At 47.5% G+C, this 22,997-nt stretch overlaps 1 protein-coding gene across 4 annotated transcripts in view; it reads right to left on the bottom strand.

Moving 5' to 3' along the window:
* The window catches only part of atp2a3 (ATPase sarcoplasmic/endoplasmic reticulum Ca2+ transporting 3), a 61,527-nt gene that overhangs the window by 2,865 nt on the left and 35,665 nt on the right, over nt 1–22,997 (bottom strand). For all 4 annotated transcript variants that reach the window (XR_004766888.1, XM_035433132.1, XM_035433135.1 and 1 more), the window contains exons 7-19: nt 21,673–21,758; nt 20,450–20,914; nt 13,119–13,207; nt 11,582–11,684; nt 9,892–10,023; nt 7,503–7,619; nt 7,053–7,271; nt 6,227–6,562; nt 5,244–5,464; nt 4,654–4,856; nt 3,973–4,058; nt 3,322–3,455; nt 703–820 (exon numbers count right to left, since the gene is read on the bottom strand). Coding sequence is in view for 3 of the 4 variants with exons in the window: in XM_035433132.1 (XP_035289023.1) it covers nt 703–820; nt 3,322–3,455; nt 3,973–4,058; nt 4,654–4,856; nt 5,244–5,464; nt 6,227–6,562; nt 7,053–7,271; nt 7,503–7,619; nt 9,892–10,023; nt 11,582–11,684; nt 13,119–13,207; nt 20,450–20,914; nt 21,673–21,758 (2,309 nt within the window). In the remaining variant the exon portion in view is untranslated. The remainder of the gene's footprint in view (nt 1–702; nt 821–3,321; nt 3,456–3,972; nt 4,059–4,653; nt 4,857–5,243; nt 5,465–6,226; nt 6,563–7,052; nt 7,272–7,502; nt 7,620–9,891; nt 10,024–11,581; nt 11,685–13,118; nt 13,208–20,449; nt 20,915–21,672; nt 21,759–22,997) is intronic.

Below are 22,997 nucleotides of genomic sequence, written 5' to 3'. Positions count from 1 at the left end.
ACAGTTACAAATGTATGCACGTGTACCTTTGGATTACATTTCACATTACAGATGACATTCACAGTGAGTCCAGTTTACAGCACAGTAATAAGCGTAGTGTGATTTGTGTTGTAGTGTGATTTGTGTTGTAGTGTGATTTGTGTTGTAGCATAGCATAATAGGCATAGTGTGATGTGTGTTGTAGTGTGATTTGTGTTGTAGTGTGATGTGTGTTGTAGTGTGATTTGTGTTGTAGCATAGCATAATAGGCGTAGTGTGATGTGTTGTAGTGTGATTTGTGTTGTAGTGTGATGTGTGTTGTAGTGTGATTTGTGTTGTAGCATAGCATAATAAGCATAGTGTGATGTGTGTTGTAGTGTGATTTGTGTTGTAGCATAGCATAATAAGCGTAGTGTGATGTGTGTTGTAGTGTGGTTTGTGTTGTAGTGTGATTTGTGTTGTAGTGTGATGTGTGTTGTAGTGTGGTTTGTGTTGTAGTGTGATTTGTGATGTAGTGTGATGTGTGTTGTATTGTGGTTTGTGTTGTAGTGTGATGTGTGTTGTAGTGTGGTTTGTGTTGTAGTGTGATTTGTGATGTGTGTTGTAGTGTGGTTTGTGTTGTATTGTGATTTGTGATGTAGTGTGATGTGTGTTGTATTGTGGTTTGTGTTGTAGTGTGATTTGTGATGTAGTGTGATGTGTGTTATAATGTAATACGCTCACCGGCAGGGGCTCCACATAGAGGATGAGGAAGTGTAACGACATGGAGAGGACTATGGCTCCCAGCAGCCAGATGTTGACCCACGGGGGCATCCTGAGCAGGGACTGGTTCTCAGACAAGCTGGGGTGGGGGGCAAGACAGACGGCGAGATTTAACGCCATGGGAAACGTATCCTAAATTTTAATCTCAGAGACAAAGTTGTTTTTATAGACACAAGATTTTTTTTCTTCTCAGTGGCAACTCTGGGCACAAAATCGCAGAACTAATTTGCATAAATGCATATATTTATTCATAATTATAAATTAAATACCCAAAAGCTATACTGTAAGCTTTCGACAAGGAAGTGAACAAAAATAGATATTCAATAGAAAAATAATGTAAGTAAAAAATCTGCTGGCACAAGTGAACAGATAGTCAAATTACCATTATTATTACTACTACAACTACAACTAATAGTAATAATAACAATACTACTGCTAATAATAATAATGATAATAATAATAATACCACAGGAACAGACATGTTGTTGTACCCTTTTCCCCCTATGTTGCTGGTGCACACACCATAAGCCTAACCTAACAACACTAAAACATGGGGCGACATAGCTCAGGAGGTAAGAGTGGTTGTCTGGTTGTCTGGAGCGATCACTTCACTGGCTACCGGTCGCTGCCAGGATCCGGTTCAAAGCCCTGACCCTTGCCTACACTGCTGTCAACAGGACAGCCCCCATCTACTTGCAGGACATGACTCAATTCTATGTGCCTGCTTGACCACTCCGCTCTGCGGCAGCAGGGCGCCTTGTAACCCCTCCCACCCGCCCAAAGGGATCACAGAGCTTCTCCACCCTAGCTCCCCAGTGGTGGAACGAACTCCCCGTCCCTCTCCGAACCTCCCCCTCACTACCCATCTTCCGCCGTGGCCTGAAGACTCACCTCTTCAGACTATACCTAGACTAACCACCACCACACTGTATATTTCACTCTTTTATAAAAATTAAAAAAAAAAAAAAAACCCTTTTCCTGTCACTTGTTACATGTTGCCCCATCCCAGCACTTCTTGGTAATTTGTATTTGTCCTAATACTGTAGCTTATTCTTCTGCCTAGTTGGCTTTGCAGATGTTAGGCCAGAATAGTGTTCACTGTTCTCGGCTAGAAATAGCTGTACAAAATAAGTATTGTACCTTACTGAACCCGTGTTCAGCAGTTGTCTACGACCATGAAATGCACTTTTTTGTTCGTCGCTTTGGATAAAAGCATCTGCCAAATGAATGTAATGTAATGTAATGTCTGGCAGTCGGAGGGTTACCGGTTCGATCCCCCGCCCTGGGCGTGTCGAAGTGTCCCTGAGCAAGACACCTAACCTCTAATTGCTCACAACGAGCTGATTGGGACCTTACATGGCAGCCTTTCACCGTTGGTGTGTGAGTGTGAATGGGTGAATGAGAGGCATCAATTGTAAAGTGCTTTGGATAAAAGTGCTATATAAATGCAGTCCATTTACCATGTTAACTTAGCCAATCAGCGATTAAAGATAAACAGTTCACATGAAGTAAGAGAGAAAGTTTACCACACACACACGGCTGGCAGCTGATGGTGCTATACAATGCCCTTTTCTTTTTTCTATTCCAGCACTTGGGACACACATCACGGATCATTTACATTCTGAGTATGTTATGTCTGAATAATCTTTGCCGCCATATATCATCACAATCGTCAGCAATCGATTGTTAAGAGAACTCAGTGACGGACCTTGTTTAGGTTCGACTCTGAAACTAGCTGAATATAAACACGCAGTCTGTCAATCTGTCGCCAGTTTCACAAAGTGTCTCCTGGCCTGGGACACAAACCGCAAATATGCTCTCGTCTGCCAAATACTTTTTTTTTTTTCCCCCTAAACAAATGTTTTTTATTTATAAAAATATGGCTTTGGTTGGTGTGAGGAGGTGTTGACAGGCCATTTCCGATCCGAACTGGCCATGGGCCGATGAGTCAAACGGTGGCAGGACGCTGGAAGCTTTCCCAGTATTTTTTCCCCCCACATGACACGATGACGTCACTGTGAGACGCACCGGCCGGTTTCTCTTGGTTCACCCATTCCCGGAATATACACAATGAACAGAGCGATGCACAAATATTTACGTCCCACTGCAAATACTTTTATGTGCGGTTAAATTAAAAGGAGATGGACAACAGTCGGAGAGCATAAGGGTTTGAGGAGTGCCTAGGGTTTCTTTACAGACTTATAAAACAAATACAGAGTTTGACTGGTAACAGCAAACATTTGAAAATGTGTCTTGTAAAAGCAGATATCGTAGGTCTAATTAAACAATTTATTTTGAAATAACATGATAAATAGCGATTTTAATTGATTGTATAAAATTGAATGTAAACATATTACTTTTCCAGAGAATAACCCTGGGTACCCTTCAGAATTTGAGAGATGGTGATTGTATTTACAACTCAACTCAAAATGGAACCAAAATGGCTGTTCAGTGGCCTTTAAATAACTCTATTTTGCTCAGCAGTGATGGACCAAGGGCAGAGACCTTCTTTGCTACAGTAATTAGTCCACAAAAGCTCTCTGAGGTTTTCAGCATGCCCCTTTGCCCAGTGATGCCTACCTGTTCAGTGCGTTGAACATCTCTATGGTAACCAGCACGGACAAAGCCATGGTGGTGGGGTAGCGTGACTCAAAGACCTCACAGTCGATCCCAGAGAACATGGGGTTGTCTTCAGTGCACTGCATGAAGTGCCTCTGTGGGGGACGAGATCAGGGCATGAGGGGGGAGGTGCAGTTATCAAATTAAACTGCTACCAATGGAGGATGTGGCCACGAATACATCCATTGCAGTGCTGTAAAATGTGCAATATGATCTTGACGTATGCAAATAGGTTCAATTCCACGTGGCCTACAACAATGACTACGCTCCAACACACATTTTATGTAACTACATTTGTTACTTTCAACACATTTTGAGTCAAAGCTACTACTTTTGTGTTAAAAATATACAATTTGTGTGTTACAAAGGGAGACTTTTTTAATGCAGACTGTCTTGAAAGTACCACAAAATGTGTGTAAGTCCTTAACTTTACATGGATGTGCGTTAAAAAATGACACGTTATGTGTTGATTTCAACGCATCTGTTTTGAAAGTGTACTAATAAAACCACTTTAATTACAAGAACAACAAGAATAAAGACAAAACTATCATCACCATGTTTAGAACTACGATCATTAAAGACAGAATCGGGAACTGGGTGCATCTTGCTTACCAACTGAGTGAAGGAGACCTGTGGGCCTTCTTCATCGCAGAGATACCACCATGTAGCTGCCCCCACGGTCCCCAGTCCAACATAACCTGCAGGACCAAGAAGAACCGCACACGGTCAAGCATTAATGCTGAATGCAGCTGTGGTTAGACTGAACCCCTGGGAGAAGATACTGCATTAGGCACTGTCTGCTCCAGTGTTAATCTCACGATCACGTAAACTTTATCACTCGTTGGGGCGCTACACTCTCAAAAAGGATGTGATAACATCCGACACATTTTGTGTTCCTGCTTTTGTGTCACTTTCAACACATTCTGTGTCAAGGTTACTACTTCTGTTACAAATATACAATTTATGTGTTAGAGACCTTTTAACATAGACTGTGTAAAGTAACACAAAATGTGTTTTAAATCTTTAGACATGGACATGTGTTAGAAAATGACAAGTTATGTGTGGTTTTTGACACATCCGTTTTGAGAGTGTACAGTGTGGGATGGCAGTGTAAAGCAGTGGTAAGGGAACTGGACAGAACCAGAAGGTTTATAGCCCAAATCCACAAGGCACTGTCGTTGCACACTTCGGCAAGGTGCTTAGAAAGGACTTCGGCAAGTAATGTAAATGGTAACCTGTACAAGTCACTGAGCTAAGTGAAAAAACGGTGCTGCGGAAGGTTCCCGGGCCTACCTCCGATGGCTAAGTATCTGAAGAACAGCCAGCCAGAGATGAGGGGCTCCTTGGGGTTGCGTGGGGGCTTGTCCATGATGTCCAGGTCAGGAGGGTTGAAGCCCAGAGCGGTGGCGGGGAGTCCATCGGTCACCAGGTTGACCCAAAGCAGCTGTACTGGGATCAGTGCCTCTGGGAGACCCAGGATGGCTGTGAGGAAGATGCTACAGGAACACAAAAGGCTGGGTCTGAGGATCATGTGGTAAGGGTTGCCAGAGGCTGTAGGACATTTCCTCAGGAAATACAAAATAGGAAATGCCAATGATTTTCACCATGTAGACAGGGAATCCTGTTTGAAAAGCCTTTTTCATCATCATTGCCTTGTTTAGTGAATACCACAACTCAGTGAAACATAATCAGGTTTCATGAAGTCTTAACATTTACGAGAAACGGGAAGGCAGACAATGCCCTAATTTAACAGCTAGTGCAGGTACCCTTAGCAAGTTGGGACAAAGATAATTAAAACCAGTAAACCAGTGCGATCCCATAAGCCCCAGAGGGAGTGCAGGCCCACACAGTGGAAACGGAAGCCATCTTAGGAGAGGCCTTACCAGACCACCTCGCCCACGTTGGAGGAGATGAGGTAGCGGATGAACTGCTTCATGTTGTTGTAGATGGCTCTGCCCTCCTCCACCGCCGCCACGATGGTGGAGAAGTTGTCGTCGGACAGGACCATCTCTGAAGCCGACTTGGCGACCGCTGTCCCCGAGCCCATGGCGATGCCGATCTCCGCCTTCTTCAGAGCCGGGGCGTCGTTCACCCCGTCGCCCGTCTGAGAGGGACGGCAAGAACCGCTCGCCAAAATTCACAAGGCCTTTCCTTGCCGACGGACGGCGTAAAATCAGAACGAACGCAGAGCAGCGGGCCCTCAAACAAAGAAGATTTCAGGAGCCGTTCGTCTTAATCTCTCGCGGGCCAATCAGCGCTCGAACGGCGGGGGTCCGGACGCCCGCGGAAGCGCTCCGTCTGATTAACGGCTGCGGCGGACGTGCCGTCTAGTCACTACACCGGGGGGGAAACAGAACGCCGAAAGGTCACGCCGCGGCAGCTTAGCAATTAGCGCGGCATTGTGTCGCTGAAAGGAGCTGTGTCAGGTACAGACGCCCGCGAGCGCCTCCCGTCCCGGGATGCGGGCGGACAGCATGAGGTGACAGCGCGAGAACAAAGACGAGGAGGGCTCCGCAACCAGCGCCGCGCGCGCCCTCGTGGAGTGCGGCGGGGGCCCCGAGTCATTAAGCTGCCATGTGACAGAGAAGCACGATAGCGCAGGGACAACGTGCTACATGTACACGGGTACGGGCTACGCCGGACTTTGCACTTTCCGTGCCGCGAAGTTCAAAGGCACATGCTGGAAGTGGGAAGGGGACGGGGGGGGGGGGGGGGGGGGGTGGGGGTTGTTAGCTACTGATGTTGCCCCTAAAGGTGTATGGTAAGAGCGTATGGTAAATAAGCGCTTTAATGTAATCGTAAGTCAACACCAGGGGGCGAATGTTGTGTGAGCACGGGCGGGTGCGGTCTGCCGACGGGCTCTCACCATGGCCGTGATCTCGTCGAAGGACTGCAGGTAGCTGACGATCTTGGTCTTGTGGGCGGGCTCCACGCGGGCGAAGCAGCGGGCCTGCTTGACCGCCTCGCGCTGGGCCTCGGGCGGCAGGTCGTCGAACTCGCGGCCCGTGTAGGCCCTGCCCGCCACGTCCTCGTCCTCGCCGAAGATGCCGATGCGGCGGCAGATGGCCACGGCCGTGCCCTTGTTGTCGCCGGTGATCATGATGACCCGGATGCCGGCCTCCGCGCACAGCTTGATGGAGCCCACCACCTCCTTCCGCGGGGGGTCCAGCATGCCCACGCACCCCACGAATGTCAGGGCCGTCTGGGGAGGAGACAGGGGGTGTGAGGTGCGGGAAGGGGGTCATGTGCGAGAGAGCGAACGCACCGTCCGAATAAGAAAAAAACAACACAAATATACGATATCAGATAATTATGGCCCTGCCTGTAGGAGCCAAAAGCTAAGTCATTCAATCATTAATAACTGCACAGGTAAAGTTCAGCACACGCTTCATACTTTAGAGAATCCACAATAAACAAATAATGCGCTAATTAATAATAATGTAATAATAACAAATGTAACCATGAACATAAAATATCTTCCAAATATTTAACATATTCACAATATATTTCTATATTTTCAGTACACAGTATACATTATCAGTATAGATTCAGCAGAGCAGGGGGTGTAGCCTGTAAGCTGTACAACCCCATATTTCGGGGCAGGTCATTTCAAATCAAGTCCCAGTCCACGCTGAACCCCCTCCCTCTATGACTAGCTGACAGGCCCTGACCAGGGCTCATACTCATCTGACCTCGTACTCGGAGAACTTGGCGGCGTTCTCCAGGTCCATGCCCTCCTTCCTGGGCGGGTTGTCGCGGGTGGCGAGCGCCAGGCAGCGGAGGGTGTCCCGGCCCGTCCCCCAGTCCTTGATCAGGCTCATCAGCTGCTCCCTCAGAGGGGCGGTGAGCGGGACTTTGCCCATGCCCACCCGCAGGTACTGGCAGCGCTCGATGACGCTCTCCGGGGCACCCTGCAGGGGAGGAACGTGGCCCCCAAATCAAAGCCTATCCCGAAAAGGTACCCCGTCCCCACCTCCGACACGCTTTTCGAATCTGGCCCGCGCTTCGGGGGAAATTCAGAGTCAATGATTCCGTCCATTACGAGCTGGCCACAAAATAGAACACTTCGGTCTTGGCAAACGATGAGAGGAAGGTGAACGAATATTGAGGGCTTAACATTGAAAGCACAGTTTTGCAGGTACCTTGACGAACATCTTGCTCATGGAGCCTGGCTTGGTGGGAGTGCAGTACACGGACATGGACTTGCGGTCCCGAGAGAATTCGAGGGTGAACTCTTTCTTCATCAGCTGCTTGATGACCTGTGGGGAGAGGGGGGGGAGACGGGGAGACGGGGGGGGGGGGGGGGGGGGGGGGGGTGGTGTTAGAAGCACGGGCTCTGGCTCCGGCTTTGTTTACTGGCCGGGTTCCGGCCACCTGTCAGGCACAGGTGGCCGGCGAGAAGTCTGCCGTTAATCCTCTGCCCGGTGATGCCGATGGCTCTGACAGGGCCCTGGTGAACAGGCATCGCTCCCCAGCCTAGCCTGGAGCAAACGGACGGCAGGCCAGAACCGGGTGCCAGTCAGGACCTCAAAGGCACGTTCAGTCTGCAGAGCCTGGAAGCCTCCTGCTCAAACTGGACTGTATCGCCACGGATACCGAGAGACAGCTCAGCATGCCTAACGTAGAACTTCCTGTCAATGGCATTGTTAATGCAAAAAGTGCTCTGATTTGTTGGCTCATTATGAATATTCATGAGAGGCCATGGTCATAGACAAAATATTCACAGCTGGCTCATCCTAGACACAGAAATACTGCTGAAAGTACCCAGAACACATGGGACAGATCTCTACCGAATGATCTTTTGTATGTTTAGAATTGGCCCGGATTGTCAGTTGACAACGTATATTATAATAAAGAATTGTTATAATAAAAAAGGTGTTCTAATACATGTTGTGAATCACGTTCGATCAACATTTTATGTTGTTCTAATTTCACAGTAGCCACCCTGCAATTTGTGATATAAATGTAATATGTGCTAACATTTTCAAATAATAACCAAATTCTCTGCATGCTTTATAATTTATTAAACTTTACATTAAATGACCAGTTACTAACCAGACATGCACATGCGCACCAGAGGTGGGCAACCCGGCTTCAAAGAGTAAAAAGACTGACCATGTATTTGCGCCACCAACATGCACTAAACCAGCTGATTACAATAATTAGTTCTCCTACCATGGTGAAGAGTTATGCTAATTAGAATCAGCTGGTTTAGTGCATGGTGGTGGAGCAAATACATGGTCAGTCTTTTTACTCTTTGAAGCCGGGTTACCCACCTCTGATGCGCACAAACACAGACTTCATGTTTTTATACACGAAGGATGATTAAGCTCACATATTAACGAAAAGCAACTGGTGGTGATATTTATGTAGGCTAATTTACTTTCAAAACCTTGTTTGAATTGAAAATTGATTTTCCTGGTTATGCTCGGAAGAGACGTATATCACAACATTTCATGCATTTCCTCAACAGGCCACTAGGTGTCACCCTTGTAACAGCTCCCGTTTGCCAAACGGTAACGTTTCCAGTCAAGCTCCTTGTAAACAACATCTCCACTAGGTTATAACCCAGACGTATTTGACGGTAGCGGATGATGAGAGTCTGCACACAAGGCACTTGACAGATGCTCAGATCAGATGGCGCGAGGTCTTATTAACCCAGATGCCTGGCCTTTTCCGATCGCGAGACAAAAGAGAACCAGAGAGTCTCTCAACGAACCGCAAGGAAAAAAAGGCTAAACGTTCTTTTTACTCGCTTACGCAGGAAGGTTCACGGTCGAGTGCGTTAAAACAAAAGCCAAGTCCTTTTTTTTTCTTGTTGAAAGCCTGCTACTGACGTGAATGTTTAGCTGACCACTTCATAAACTTATTCTTAGTCTAAATATTATTTCTTCCTAAAGTTCATGTCACCGGAGGGGCTTTTAACCGGTAATTAAACTGATAGGAATGCCAGCGGCCGTGTCCAGAGCTCGCCGGAGAACTTGCAGCTTATCGGTCGTTCCTGAGCAGAGCAGACTCAGCGCCAGACCCGTCCGTCTCTGTCTCTGAAGAGCGTGGCGTGCTGCAATGTCACTGAATAGATACAGGCTGTAATGCTAATCCAACCCAGTCAAATTAAAATGGGGGGGGGGGGGGGGGTTGATGATTTTCCAAAGTTTCGGGCATGACCCCCTGGCACATAAACCCCACCGGCCCCTCAGGATCCATGTCTCTAAGACCCATAATGCAACAGGACTATTCTTGACACTCTCAAACCTGTTAGCACCTCACTGTCCATTTCTGAAATTCATACTTTTGTATGTGAAACAAACACACAAACAAACAAAAAAGCTTAAAAAAGAAAATGGTTTTTGGAGCATAAGCCTGACAGTATGATGTATATTCAACTAGGCTAATATCAGATGCAGAATACTCTAGCACCGGTAGGTAATTTGCAGTCAGTGACAAACGGGACTGCGGTGCTGTGAACCCTATCAGGGCTCTCACACGACGCTCCACGGTCGCAGCTCACACTGAGGGCCTGACACTTACCGAGTTGCACGCGCCGGCCCGCTCCACCTTGCTCAGCCCCGAGACGTCCGTCTTGAACACGTTCATCTTCTCCACCAGGGTGGTCAGCGCGGTCTCCGTGGCTTCCCCGACCTTCTCGTACACGCCCTTGGCCTGCGGCACCAGAAACGCACAAAGTGAACAACGTCGACCATGGCTAACGGCCCTTACAATCCCTGGTCTTCTCACACAGGCAGATTTGAGGAGGTAGTCTGGCACAGACGACAGCTGCCAGGAGAAATGTGTAGGTAGATATTTCTACAGCACCCAGCCACTTTTGCTTTTCGTGAGCAAATTAAACGAATCTACAGTACGTGTTGCAACAGCCATTTTTAACTGATATAATGTTCATTTTTTATGAAAGGGTCTTTAGGTCTGTAACAGGGATAACAAAATCATGAAACTATTATCTCTCTCTCTCTCTAACTCTCTCTCTCTCTCTGGGTATGTGTGTGTGTGTATGTGTGCGTGTACGTGCACGTGTGTGTGTGCGTTTAGCGTTGGTGCATGCATGTGTGTATGTGCATGTGTACGTGCATGTGTGCGTGTGTTTGTGCATGTGCGTATGTGTGTGTGCGTGCATGTGTGTGTGTGTGTGTGTGCATGTGGGTGTCTGTATGTGTGCGTGAGTGTGTGTGCGTGCGTACATGCGTGTGTATGTGTGTGTATGTGTGTGTTTCTCCACACACAGACTGGCAGCTTTCAGTGGCTCAGCCCTCCTTGTAAACAGTGCAGTGTTTTTTCTGAGTGAAGAGCTGCTTTGCATACCAACCCCTGATTCATTTTTCTAACAGGCGGGGATACATGACAGTCTTCCGTCGGATTTATCCGCTCGCAGACACACAGCTTAATGGGGCCGCAGTCTAGGAGAAGACAGACGGCGTCTACCCGACTCTTTCACCGCGCATTTCCTGACAGCGCCGCCTGCTATAATGTGGCAGACGCGCGAAGGTCTGCGCGCTCTTCGGAGAGAGAGAGGCCGCGCGGGTGCGCCCGCGCCCTCCGCCCGCGGTGCCAGCCACAAAGCCACCCGATCAGCCCGGGCTGCCAGGGGCGCCTCCCAGCGCAAACACAGCGGGGCGACCCATTTGACTGCAGGCAGGGACGCGGAGTGCACCGAAACAGGGACGCGCCCCTAGAGAACACCGCGACAGAACCGGCCCGCCCTGCACAAAAAACAAAAAATGCTGACAAAAGGGACGAGGATGAAACGACGTCAAGCCGCTGTCGGCAGAGCGGAGGGAGCAAAGGGAAGACGATAAATAAACCGAACAAGGACAGGCAGAGCAGACGCTGCTCCGGGGCACTGCGTACTCAGGGAGACTTCATCATTACTGCGGTTTATGCCCCCTAGTGTTAACATCAGGGCACTGTCACTACAAATTGCTTTTATAATGGGCTCTTATGGGCTGGGCACCACTAGATGCATGACACTATAATAAATTCAATTCCTTTCAGCTAAAAACTTCTCCACATTCACTCACACTCACTCACTCACTCACTCGCTCACTCGCTCTCATACTGTCATACTCACACTTCCGCTCGCACACTCGCACACTGGCACACTCGCTCACTCGCTCACTCTCTCACTCTCTCACTCTCTCACTCTCTCACTCTCTCACTCTCTCACTCACACTGGAGAGGGTGTGAGCCAGGAGAGTGGGGACCTCACCTCGTTGTAGTCCAGGGAGGAGTCGTTGCACATGGCACAGATGGTGGCCAGCTCTATCAGGCCATCGAAATCCCCAGACTGAACAGGCCGATCTCCTTTAAGACTGAGAGATCACAGCCCGGATCAGTGACACCACGAGGTGGCAGAACGGGTTGCTTTGGCAACCATAACGAAAGAGAAAGCCAAGCAAACAGCCACAAACACACATAGCTTTTTCAATGATATTGCCACAACTGGACTCATTATACCAAGAAAGAAATTCAGCGATGCCTTTTAGGTACTGTTTGATGTACCCACATTCCCACTTGAAAGCCTGCCTGTGACAGATCATGTGAAAGACTGGAAAGACATGATTGGCACATACTTCACAGCAAGACTGTCCATGCCTCTATTTATAGCCCAAAATATTTTCAGAAGTCATTCTTTAATCATCACTGCAAGCATGTAGCGTACCAAACCTCTGATGATCTGAACATTCCGAGTTTGACAGAACCTGCATTTATGCTGGATAATATTTCACTGTCAGTAAGTGAAGCATTATTATCCTCTGAGTAACTCTGGCTTCACTATTCTATAATGACCCAAATTTTGCAGCAGCCTGCTTACACAAATATTTATCAATGGAGCAGCAAATGAAAGGCTCTTTGCATCCAACACTCGGTATTCGTTACCAAGCTATTATTTTGCAATTTGGATGCTACGTGCATGCCCTAAACAAGGCAAGATAGTGTTGATCTTCTGATTCTGCATTTAGGAAAATTGGACACACTCATGACCAGCAGGAGGCTTATAATGAATCTAACTATTCAACCCAGTGTGGTGCAGTTCAATTAAATTATCTGATGCTTCTCCAGGGTTGTCACGTTCATTTATTGATGCCCATCATCTGTGTCTGGGTATTATTAAAGTTAATGTGGAAATGTTATTTGAATAAGAAAACAAAAAAAATCCATGGCCAGTGCTACATGAGATTCTCCTTCAATAATGGATGAATGGGGCTCAATATCTTAAAAAAACAAAAACACTGGAATTATTTAGACACAGAAAAAACGTTACTTAATGCAACAATGCTGTGGTTCAGGTGTTCTTTCAAACTGAGGAAGAAAGAAATAACCTCTGTTCAAGAAAACTAATAAACTATTTATCACTGAATGCATTTTTATAAAGGATCAAAGTGTTTGCATAGGTTTTCTCTCTGAATGTTATATAAGGATCTTCAGTAACAAGCAGCTATGGGGAAGTCTTTGGATACCTAATGAAACTGAACACCAAAGAGCCAGATCCAAAGTGAAGAACACAAAAAAAAAGAAAAGAAAATGGCGGCCCACGCAGACTGGACATGAACTGCGGTCTTTCCGCTGCTTTTGAAAAAGTCCCACAATGCACATGCGGTTCCTTGTCCGGAGTCTCTGACCGATGCAAGGGCACTTGTGGAGGGGTCAGGGGAGAGATTAGGCTGTTAAATATCCAATTAGGGGACTGTGTCATTAAACACCTCACGGGCCGGGTTTCTATTAAAACTGGATGGGGTACTCACACTTGTCCCTCAGGGGCATAGGTGGATCCAGTGATGGAGAACTCATGCACTGAGCAGTTGGACTCATCCGCCTTGTCCACCACGAACATCTGGAAAAAGAGAAAACCGACGACAACATCAGGAGCGTGGTCCAGCCAATAACCAGGGTAGCTCCCGAATTACATTTTGACAACCACTGCATTACACCACAAAATTTTATTTTCACATACTTGCAGCAACTTACATTTACATTTTGCATATCATATATTCATATTTACCTTTACATTATTCAGATTATTATACATTATTATAATAATAATAATAATTATTATTATTATTTTATATACTCAATCTCAGCTGTATTTGTAGTTTATATACTCAATCCAAGCTGTATGTGTGACCTCTAAACCATAGATATTTCCATACCAGCTCAGCCCGGCTCAAATTCATTCAGCAGAAAGCCCTTTATTATCATGCCTTTTAAGGCCGGGAGCGTGGCTGCGCACATTAACGAAAGCAAGGAAGCGGTGCCAAAAACAAACAGCAGGTACAATGAGGTCTGTCGTCAGCGTGACCCACGGCGACCCACGGGCCGCGCGCTCCACGCGGAGGGAGGAGTGGAAACGCGTCGCTGCGCTGCCAGACCACGGGGTTAACAACACAGGGCGAAGAGAAGGAGGGGGGTGGAGAGAGAGCACATTATCATTTGGCATGGCCCTGCCCAGCAGAGGGGTTTCCCTTCAGAAGCAGCCAATCAGGCGCCGCCTGATGTCACTCAGCAAAGCTTTTCTCTTTTTTTTTTTTCTTTCCTTTTTCCAGTAAGCATCTGGGAGTTCCTCTGTTTTACTGACCCAGCACAAACCGACCGCGGCTCGCACTGCCAGAGCTGAAGGGCCTGTCCTCAAACACTGCCGGGTTTGTTTCCTCTGATTTCTATCCAGGGAGGGGGGGGGGGCAGAAAAGCGGACAGCTGTCAACAACACGTCTGGATGGTGGGTACTGAGGCAACTAGGACCTGGTTAAAAATCTCATGGTGATCTCGGGGTTAGGGGGGGTTAGGGGGGCGGGGGGCGGGGTGGGGGGGGCGGGGGTTCAGGTAGAAGGCGGAGGGGCGGTGGAGCCGCGGGCACAATCAGAAGCCACCGAAGCGTCAGGAAGAGAAATCTTGGCTAAACACCGTGCCGGGAGCTATGAGAGAGGTGCCGATATGCTCACCTTGCTCGTGGAGATTTCTCCTCTCTGAGCTACTCAGGTATCGATTTCCATTACAGAGAACTCGGCAAGAATAATTAGAAATTCATTCAGTTATATCCACTCCACCGTCTTGGCTTTACGGGTAATGACACCAGGGGGCCCTGGTTGGCGGAATCCGATAGACTGTTAATTCATTTCAGAGCGCGGATCACATTATAAGGCCTGGCCATTTCAGACCTTCAAGTGCCGCTGTTCGCCAAGGACTGAACCGTGAGCATGAAGGATTGGAGAGAAGGTCGTTCAGAACACATTCCAGTTTTGAAAAAAAGTTATTGAACTTCTGTAATAGGAGCGTGAGAAACTGTTATGAAAGACAAAGCCAATCTAGATTTGAGGACCTGACTCCATGGAAAAAAGCCGCTCTTTTCCTCTGTAGACTTGCACTGGAGGTGCTACGCTAGGTAATCTCCTACTCCCCCGGGCACACAGTTTCCTCCGCACCACGTCTGCCAGGCGACCAGCTAGCTGGTCAGACGCAGCGTGAGCAAATCCAATTTGCCTGTTGCTAAATGGCCTCTAAATCCCATAATGCCACTGGGGACACAATCAAACACAAATAAAGTCTCACTCCAAAAGAAAATGCTTCCCAAAAATCTGTGCTGTACTGCATACATTAGGCAGCTTTCTAATCAGCCAAATTGCCATAGTCCTGTGCTATCAAACCCAAGTAACACAAAAGGAAAATGTAAGTATTAACTCCTAAATATTCCCTTTAAGTACGTGACAGAAATTTCCAATATACTGTGTCTATATATAAATACAGTATGTATTTATATATATACTATATTTAAAAAGCATACATATAAGGGCCAACACACAAATACACATGTATGGGCATGAACACTAACACAGGAGCATACGTACGCTGTATTTGCCGCAGTTCCAGCACGCTGATTGTTTGATTGGCAGGGAGCGTTAGCGCTATCGTGCGATACAGCGCTGAGGTCAGAGCGGCTGAGGAAGGACAGGCTCCATCGCCGGGGGAAGAGATTACCAGCGGGGACAAAATAACAGCGCGGCCTTTCAGCCGCCTCCTCTCGGGCCATCGCGGTCCGCCGCCGCAGCGCCAGGGGAACGTTCGAGGGGGGGGGGCTTACGGGCCCGATTTCACCCCTGCCCCCCCACCCCGACTAACGAACCCCAGCCGGGGTTCACAGGGAGATGAAAATCGGAGGGTGATCCTTCGGCCAGCTCCTCGGGGACGAAGGCGGTCCCACGAATATCTACGGGACGGATGGCGGATGGCGGCTTCCCCGTTCGGCTGGCGGGGGGAAAAAGAAGCGCCCCTCTTATCAGGGCGCGGGGAAGAAACGAAATAAAATGCGGGACCCGTTCGTGACCCGCCAGCAGTCACACGCTGCAGTGCAATGCCCATGTGGGAAAAGACAAAATGTTCTTCAAGGATGAATGGCCTAAAGGGACAAACATGGAGGGGGGAAGGGGGGGGGGGGGTGGTTGACGCGATTGCATCTACTCAGCGAAGGCGCCATTTCCCGAAAACATTCAGAATTCCCTGCTGAGGGAATACCCCCGACAAGAAAATGACATGGTCAGTGTCGCGCGACACAAACCATTCCAAACCCGGAACGTTCCGCCCCGAGTTCTCACGGCTTATCTGGAAAAATGCGGCACGTTAAAAAACACACATCGATCCACAATCAAATGTAGTTTTCAGTTAGTCCCTGAGACTGTTGAGCAGGTCTATGACTCATGCTCTAACCAAAAGCAAACGACACTGAAAAACACGGTATAAGGTGTTCTCTCACTGAGAAGTAGACAACCGCAAAGATATCGACTGATTGGGCAATTTTACGAAACAGAGCAAATAAAACCTTGGCAACAACATAGATTCTACTGCCGTATCCAAGTTGGGCCCTGTCTACACACATCTGACTGAGCAGTGGGTGGTCTTCTGCTTTATTTAATTCTGTAATTCCAGTAAGTTCTATTTCTTAAGGTCAGCAGTTGCCATATTCTGCATTACAGGATTCAGAACCTCCAGGCTGAAAGACAGGAGTAAAACTTTGCCAGGAGCCAAGTCTTTCACTAGCATTTCATTAGCGTCCTTATTTGTATTTGTTTTTCAGTTCTCGAAAGCCACGACACAAGCTCCCTCTATCAAAGCCATGTTGTTCTGGGTTGCCATGGAGACAGGTCCATGCACCATTTTAGAGATGTTCCAACGCTTTATTTATTTATTTATTTATTTATTTATTTATTTAATTACTTATTTATTTTAGACTTGTCTATGAGTAATGTTGTGGGACTGCATGCTCCCCAAGTTGGGGCAGCAGTAATTGGACTACAGTATACTTTCCAGTCACCGTCATAACGGTATCCGTAGCAGCATGAAATACAGAGCAAGCCTTCCAGCGCAATAAAAGCGGGAAACCAGTATTCCTTTTACACAACTTGGGGGTAACCGCAGAAAGACAGACTCTGGGGGGGGGGGGGGGGAGGGGGTTTGAATGGGGAAAAAAAGAGCTATTACAAAGGGGACTCCAGACTCAATCCCACAGAATCTGTCTCGGAAGAAATGGCTTTCGTCAGTGACACCACATGACATCCCGGCGAAACGTTCGTCAAGCCTTTTGCGCGGAATTCACTGCGCATGTCACCGTTTCTGGTCATCAGAGTTCTGTACCGAGCAGAATGTGACAGAGGAACCGTGTTTGAACTCCGTCCCGTTTCTGCGGATGGAGGCGGCACAGACTGCACCCTCTTCAACTGTAGCGAAAGACAGCTCCGCCGTACAGTTTTACCGAACATGGGGAAGCAAAGTGCTGAACTCTAACTGCACTGTGCCAAAACGAAACAAGCAAGCATACATACGAAACAGAAGTAGAATGAAGGAAATAACCAATAAAATGCAGGCATCTCTTTCATGCCTTTGTATTTGACACTTGAGGAAATGAAAAAATGAACAATAAAGAAATGAAAAAAAAAAAAATCTGCCCTTGGGAAGACAAAACGGAGAGAAGTAAATGACTTTATAGATGAACACTACCGCAGTTCAACCTGAGTTCAGCCGTTTGGAAAAACCTACAGGCTACATGTAATGTTTCAGAAAACAGGAATTTCCTCTACAAATGCTGTTACTTTTGAGTTCAGAAAATCAGCAAAAACCAGCATGCTTTGTGGCTACGTGTGGCAACAGCAGCGAAGCCCATTCACCTACAGTACTTCGGACCCTTTCTGAGTGTAGCCTCTTTTTCACAAGGGCACACAAAAAAACAAAAGTGTCCTTCTTTGATCGGCGCGCCACGTCTCTCTCCAGGGAAGTACAACAGACGACTTTAAACGCTAAAACCGTGTTCTGCGTCCGTGACTGCCGCACTGCAACCGGCCAACGAGAAGCCATTTTGTGTCACGTGCGCCTACGGAGGGCAACACGCAGGGTCCGTTATCAATGAGGGAAACCCCCCCCCCCCCGCGCGTCTCCGTCGGTCACGGAGAGGGGGCCAGGAGAGCTGACGCAGCCGAGCAAGGCTAGCATGGGCGCGGGCTATAAATAGCTCCCGGGGGGCGCGCTCCGGCTCTCCTGCTGTCGGCCGACATTAACGCAGCCAGATTAAACATGTCACCAGGAGGGAACTCCCAGCAGTTAAACATTTACTAAACCCCCCCACCCCCCAGCCCCGTCGCCCACATCACCGGACTGCCTGAAGCCGCTTTCGCTGGCTGGCTGGGATAAGATAGCAACCGCTGAACCGCTGCCTGTGGGCAAAGTATCCCCTTTATCGGAAGAAGGCCAAAACGCTCCCCCGTTTCCTGCCTGTTCCTACTACTACTATCTTTCTTGTACACACTCACACACACACACACACACACATACGTATATGGACACACATACATACAGAGAAGCATACAATTTATGCCCTTTCCCAATTTATATTGAACAATCCATATGTGAATATATTGTTTGTAATAGGTAATCTTTTAGTGAAAACCTAATTTTATTTGTTGTGACGGCCTGGGAAGAGACAGAGAGGCCTCTTGAGGGGGAGATGTAGAGGGCAAAAGGAAAGGCATAAAGAATTATGAGAGCATCAATAAAATCTACACACAGACCACACGCATAGTTATATCTACACAATAATATAATAACATAACTGTCGCTAGCTCAATCACAAAATTCACAGTTTACAAATGCATAGACAATTACAAATCTGCAGGTCATGCAAATCATCCCTGTAGGCTACTGTCTCAATACCTGCGTTTAGGTAATGAAATTAGATTTTTTTCACTAATAAAATAATAAATTAACTGACAAAATGAAGTTTCCTGCCCTTACCAATAGGCCATGAGGCCAGAGACATGCTAACAGATGGCAGTAATGGATACTGCATTATCAGTGATGAAGAAATTCATTACACAGCCATTCAGGCAACAGAGAGCCACGTGCTAGCCCTGTAGGCATCGTTCTGATAATCCTACTGCACACATCGCTGCCTGCAGGTTGTCATGGAAGCCACAGTCTCTGTTAGAGGTTGGCTGCATGAGTGAGGACAACAGCCCTTCAGCAAGGCATGTCCACATATTACAAAATAAGAACAGAACAATAAGAAACGTTAAAATATCAAAACACATTTTTAAAAATATACACTTCAGCCACTCTTTGAAACCATCCAGGTACTGTTCCACTAACTATTTATGTTCTGATTTAGCTTTAAACCCCCGGGGCTATTCTCTGAAAGATTATTAGTGGTCGGCTAATAATGTATTTTTGGATGAGTTACAATATATTATAATAATTAATAATTAATGTCAAGTTTTCTGTAAAAAGTAATTAAATGTTGGAAAATGAACGATGACCATGAAGCTGGACACTCCCAAGACAAACAACACCAGTGGCCCCCCACAGAGATGAATTTTAAATTCTTAGCATGTAGTCAAAGACTTTTTACCATGGACAGTGTGACAGAGCGGTTGAGGAACTGGACTTCTAACTAATGATGATGTAGCACTAAGCCATTTAAGCTGTCTTGGGTAAGGGCCAAGCAAATAAGCAATGACAATAATTAGTAGGAATAGTTATCTCACAAAACAATGCTTAATGACTTTGTGGAGTCAGGCTTTGAGGAGTCATAATGGACATCTGACACCTGCCCACGAAATATCCACTCCTAACGTGTCTATCTGTCGCTACAGGCAGGTTGAGTGCAATCCCACTCACTGACTCAGCGATTACATAGAACTGCAGTTGTAGGAGTACACAAAGGGGGCAAAGGGGGTAAATGGTGTTCCACTTGAAAGCACAAGTTGCATAGATGTCAGGCTGTGATCATAAAAGATCACTTGGACCATCAAACTGAGTCACGTCCTGACATGAATCAATCCGTTTTTAGCTCTATTTTTTTGGCCAGGGTTTCCAGTGGGGCATATATGCCAGTCACAGCGAGTGAACAGCCAGCTTTGATGACAGAGGACCAGAGCAGAACGGGCAGGCCAATAGCACGCAGAGCTGTGTGTGAAATACGTGAGCTCAGAACGGGCACAGGAAAGTTCACATAGGTAAATGTGTGTGCCAGGGTGCCAAGCTGGCTCTGGGATCCTGCTTTAGAGGCACAGAGAGCCAAGAAAAACATGCTTATTTTATCAAAGATCTGCAACTTCCTGTCTGAGCAGGCATACAATTCCAAGGTATTGAAGGGGAAGTGAGGGGACAATGTTGCTTCAAACGTCTGAGTGTGTGTGTGTGTGTGTGTGTGTGTGTGTGTGTGTGTGTGTGTATGCGTGTGTGTGTGTGTGTGTGTGTGTGTGCCTGCGCGTGTGCATGCATGCATGTAAAGACTGCTACAGGGCAATGTTAAATGGGCTAACAGCCTACGGCTGCCACCGTCACTTACAACACAATCTCTGCACTGTGAATAAGCGCAGTCTTTAAACTGGCAAGAAATAAAAATGCAGTTTGGTGATGCACTAGTCTTAAGTGGAAAAGTAGATTTAAAATCCTAATGAAGTGGACGAATGGGCCAGTAAATGTAATCTGCTTTTGGCCACTTAACCGCAGCGTATACTCAATGAACTGGTCAGGATTCAGCAAAAAGGGCAGACCGAATCGCTGGCTTAATTGCGGCTGAAATCGAAGGCCTCACCCTGCAGACGGACATCTGGTTGGTGGTGAGCGTCCCCGTCTTGTCGGAGCAGATGACGGAGGTGCAGCCCAGCGTCTCCACGGAGGGCAGGCTGCGGACGATGGCGTTCTTCTTGGCCATGCGCCGCGTGCCCAGCGCCAGGCAGGTGGTGATGACGGCGGGCAGGCCCTCGGGGATGGCGGCCACCGCCAGCGCCACGGCGATCTTGAAGTAGTAGATGGCGCCGCGCACCCAGGAGCCGCCGTGGACGGGGTCGTTGAAGTGGCCGATGTTGATGACCCACACCGCCACGCAGATGAGCGAGATCACCTTGGACAGCTGCTGCCCGAACTCGTCCAGCTTCTGCTGCAGCGGCGTCTTCTCCTGCTCCGTGCCCGCCATCTGGTTCCGGATCTTTCCGATCTCCGTGGCGACGCCGGTGCTCACCACCACGCCGATGGCCTTGCCCGCGGCGATGTTGGTGCCCTGTGACGCGATGATGCAATAAGCCGGTGACGTCAACTGAAAAGGACTAGCATCGAACAGCCTGGGCGTTTGGAACTACAGCAAGCTTATTATCTGAGAACATAAAACCCAGGGAAAGAGTGTGGCTGGCTGTACAAAGCATATGGAAATAAGTCTTTATATGGCCACTGATTTAGCATGTGTGGTATGTTGTGTGCGTGTCTGAGTGTGTGTGTGTGTGTGTGTAAGCTCATAACTGTATGATTAACTGTTGCAGAATCTGATATAAGCGGCCTATAAGTACCTAATATAAATCCTACTTGGATTATCACTAATATCTAATAAATAGTTTAATATCACTAAAGCCTAAATGAGTACATAGCAAAAATGTAGTGGTTGCTCATAGATCAAGCACCGGGGGTAAAGGTTTAATGACATTCCATGCGTCTACTTTGAGAATTACTGTTCTTGAACACAATCCAGTGTAATTAAGTAGACTGGGTAGAACAAAATGAATGGCTCCTGACGCTTACTTAACCATTTCTACAATGTGCTGTCAGAGTAGTGCTTTGTCACTAAGTGTGAGCATTGCAGTGAGACCGAAAGGTAGAGGAATGGTTCTTCTGCAACACGCCATTCAAATATTTGTATAAACCATAAAGTTAACGATTTGTTTAAATCTAGGCCCGATTGGTTATCTTGCATACTTTGCAGTCAACATTTGTCATCTTCATAAATACAGAAGACCTCATGAATGCGGAAGGAAGGGATTTTCTTACCGAAAATAGCATGTTTTTCTTGTCTTGATTGACAGCTCTGGGGTCAGGAACGGGGTCTGTGTGTTTGATGACGGACACAGATTCCCCTGTGGCCAGAAAGAAACAGGTCTGTAATGCAACTGCACGGCTAAACCCTCCTCGTTCCGCATTCCAATCCACAGACTGAGGTGGACTGAGGAGATGAGGACTGTGAATGCACTTCGGGAAGATCCAGCGATCCCCGTGTTTACAGATCTGGGAGGCGGTCGCGATGAGGACGATTCTGCCGTAACCTCATCTCTGTGAGCGCCACACTTTTCAAGAGGACGTTCTTCTTCATTTGAATGTTTTAAGGGTTTAAACAACTGCTTTCTTGAGCAACAGTGCGCTTTCGTCTTTTCTTTTATTAAGCATCATAAAACAGCAAGAAATTATTTGGTTATGCAGAGGAGATGCATTCAGATTGAGATACCGGATTACATATTATCATTTTTAATAACTTTTTTTTTATTACAGTTCCAGCATTGTGGGTAGACATAATGGCCCATCACTGATTACAGGGAGCTTAGAATATAGCCCTCTAAGGCCCCAGTCTTCCTTTCTCCACATTTAATGGTGACTGAATTTAATCGCACCCATACCCCCCAAACAGAGAATTATAAAGCCGGAACAGCCTTCACCCACAACCCTGCAGCAGCGATTCAGACGGGACAGCTACGTGAAAAAAAACACTCCAGGGCTGGGAAATATTGGCTTTCTGGCAGGAGAGAGAGTGCGTGTTCCCACCGATCGCAAGGTCAATGCAAACAGAGCAGAAGGCTGGGCAGATAAGGCACAGCTATCCCAGCATTCACAGGGAGAGACGGCGGGGGGGGCCAGCAACGCCGCCGCGAACGGGAGTCGCGGCAGGAGAGAGGGACAGCGGCCAACGCGCCAAAACGAGGGGAGGGCCGGCGCATTTAATGGACTGGTCGGGCGAAAGGGAGAGAGGGCCGACTTCCTGTTCGTTTTGTACTCGGAGCACCTGTTGAACCTCGGTACCCGCAGCTTAACTATGAGCTGTCATTTTGCGCCTGTGGGAGCCACTGAGATCCGCATTAATAGATGAGGCGGATAGTCAACGTCAGGCAATATGAACTTTGCCGCGGTACGCCATCTGCCTCCCAATGAGGAAGTAAGTCTCTTATATAAATGGCAGTCTTGATTGCCATCTGATTGCATGGGAGTGCATGTGTTCCACAGAAGGACCCTGGTGCTCGCACAAAATGTCACACCGACAGCAAAGGATAACTGCCTGAGTGGCAATCTGTGTCCTTCCCTTGACACGGTGCACAATAACTGGGCAG

This window comes from Anguilla anguilla, chromosome 9 (assembly GCF_013347855.1).
Source record: "Anguilla anguilla isolate fAngAng1 chromosome 9, fAngAng1.pri, whole genome shotgun sequence".
NCBI lineage: Eukaryota > Metazoa > Chordata > Actinopteri > Anguilliformes > Anguillidae > Anguilla > Anguilla anguilla.
This window is presented reverse-complemented; position numbering and strand designations above follow the sequence as displayed.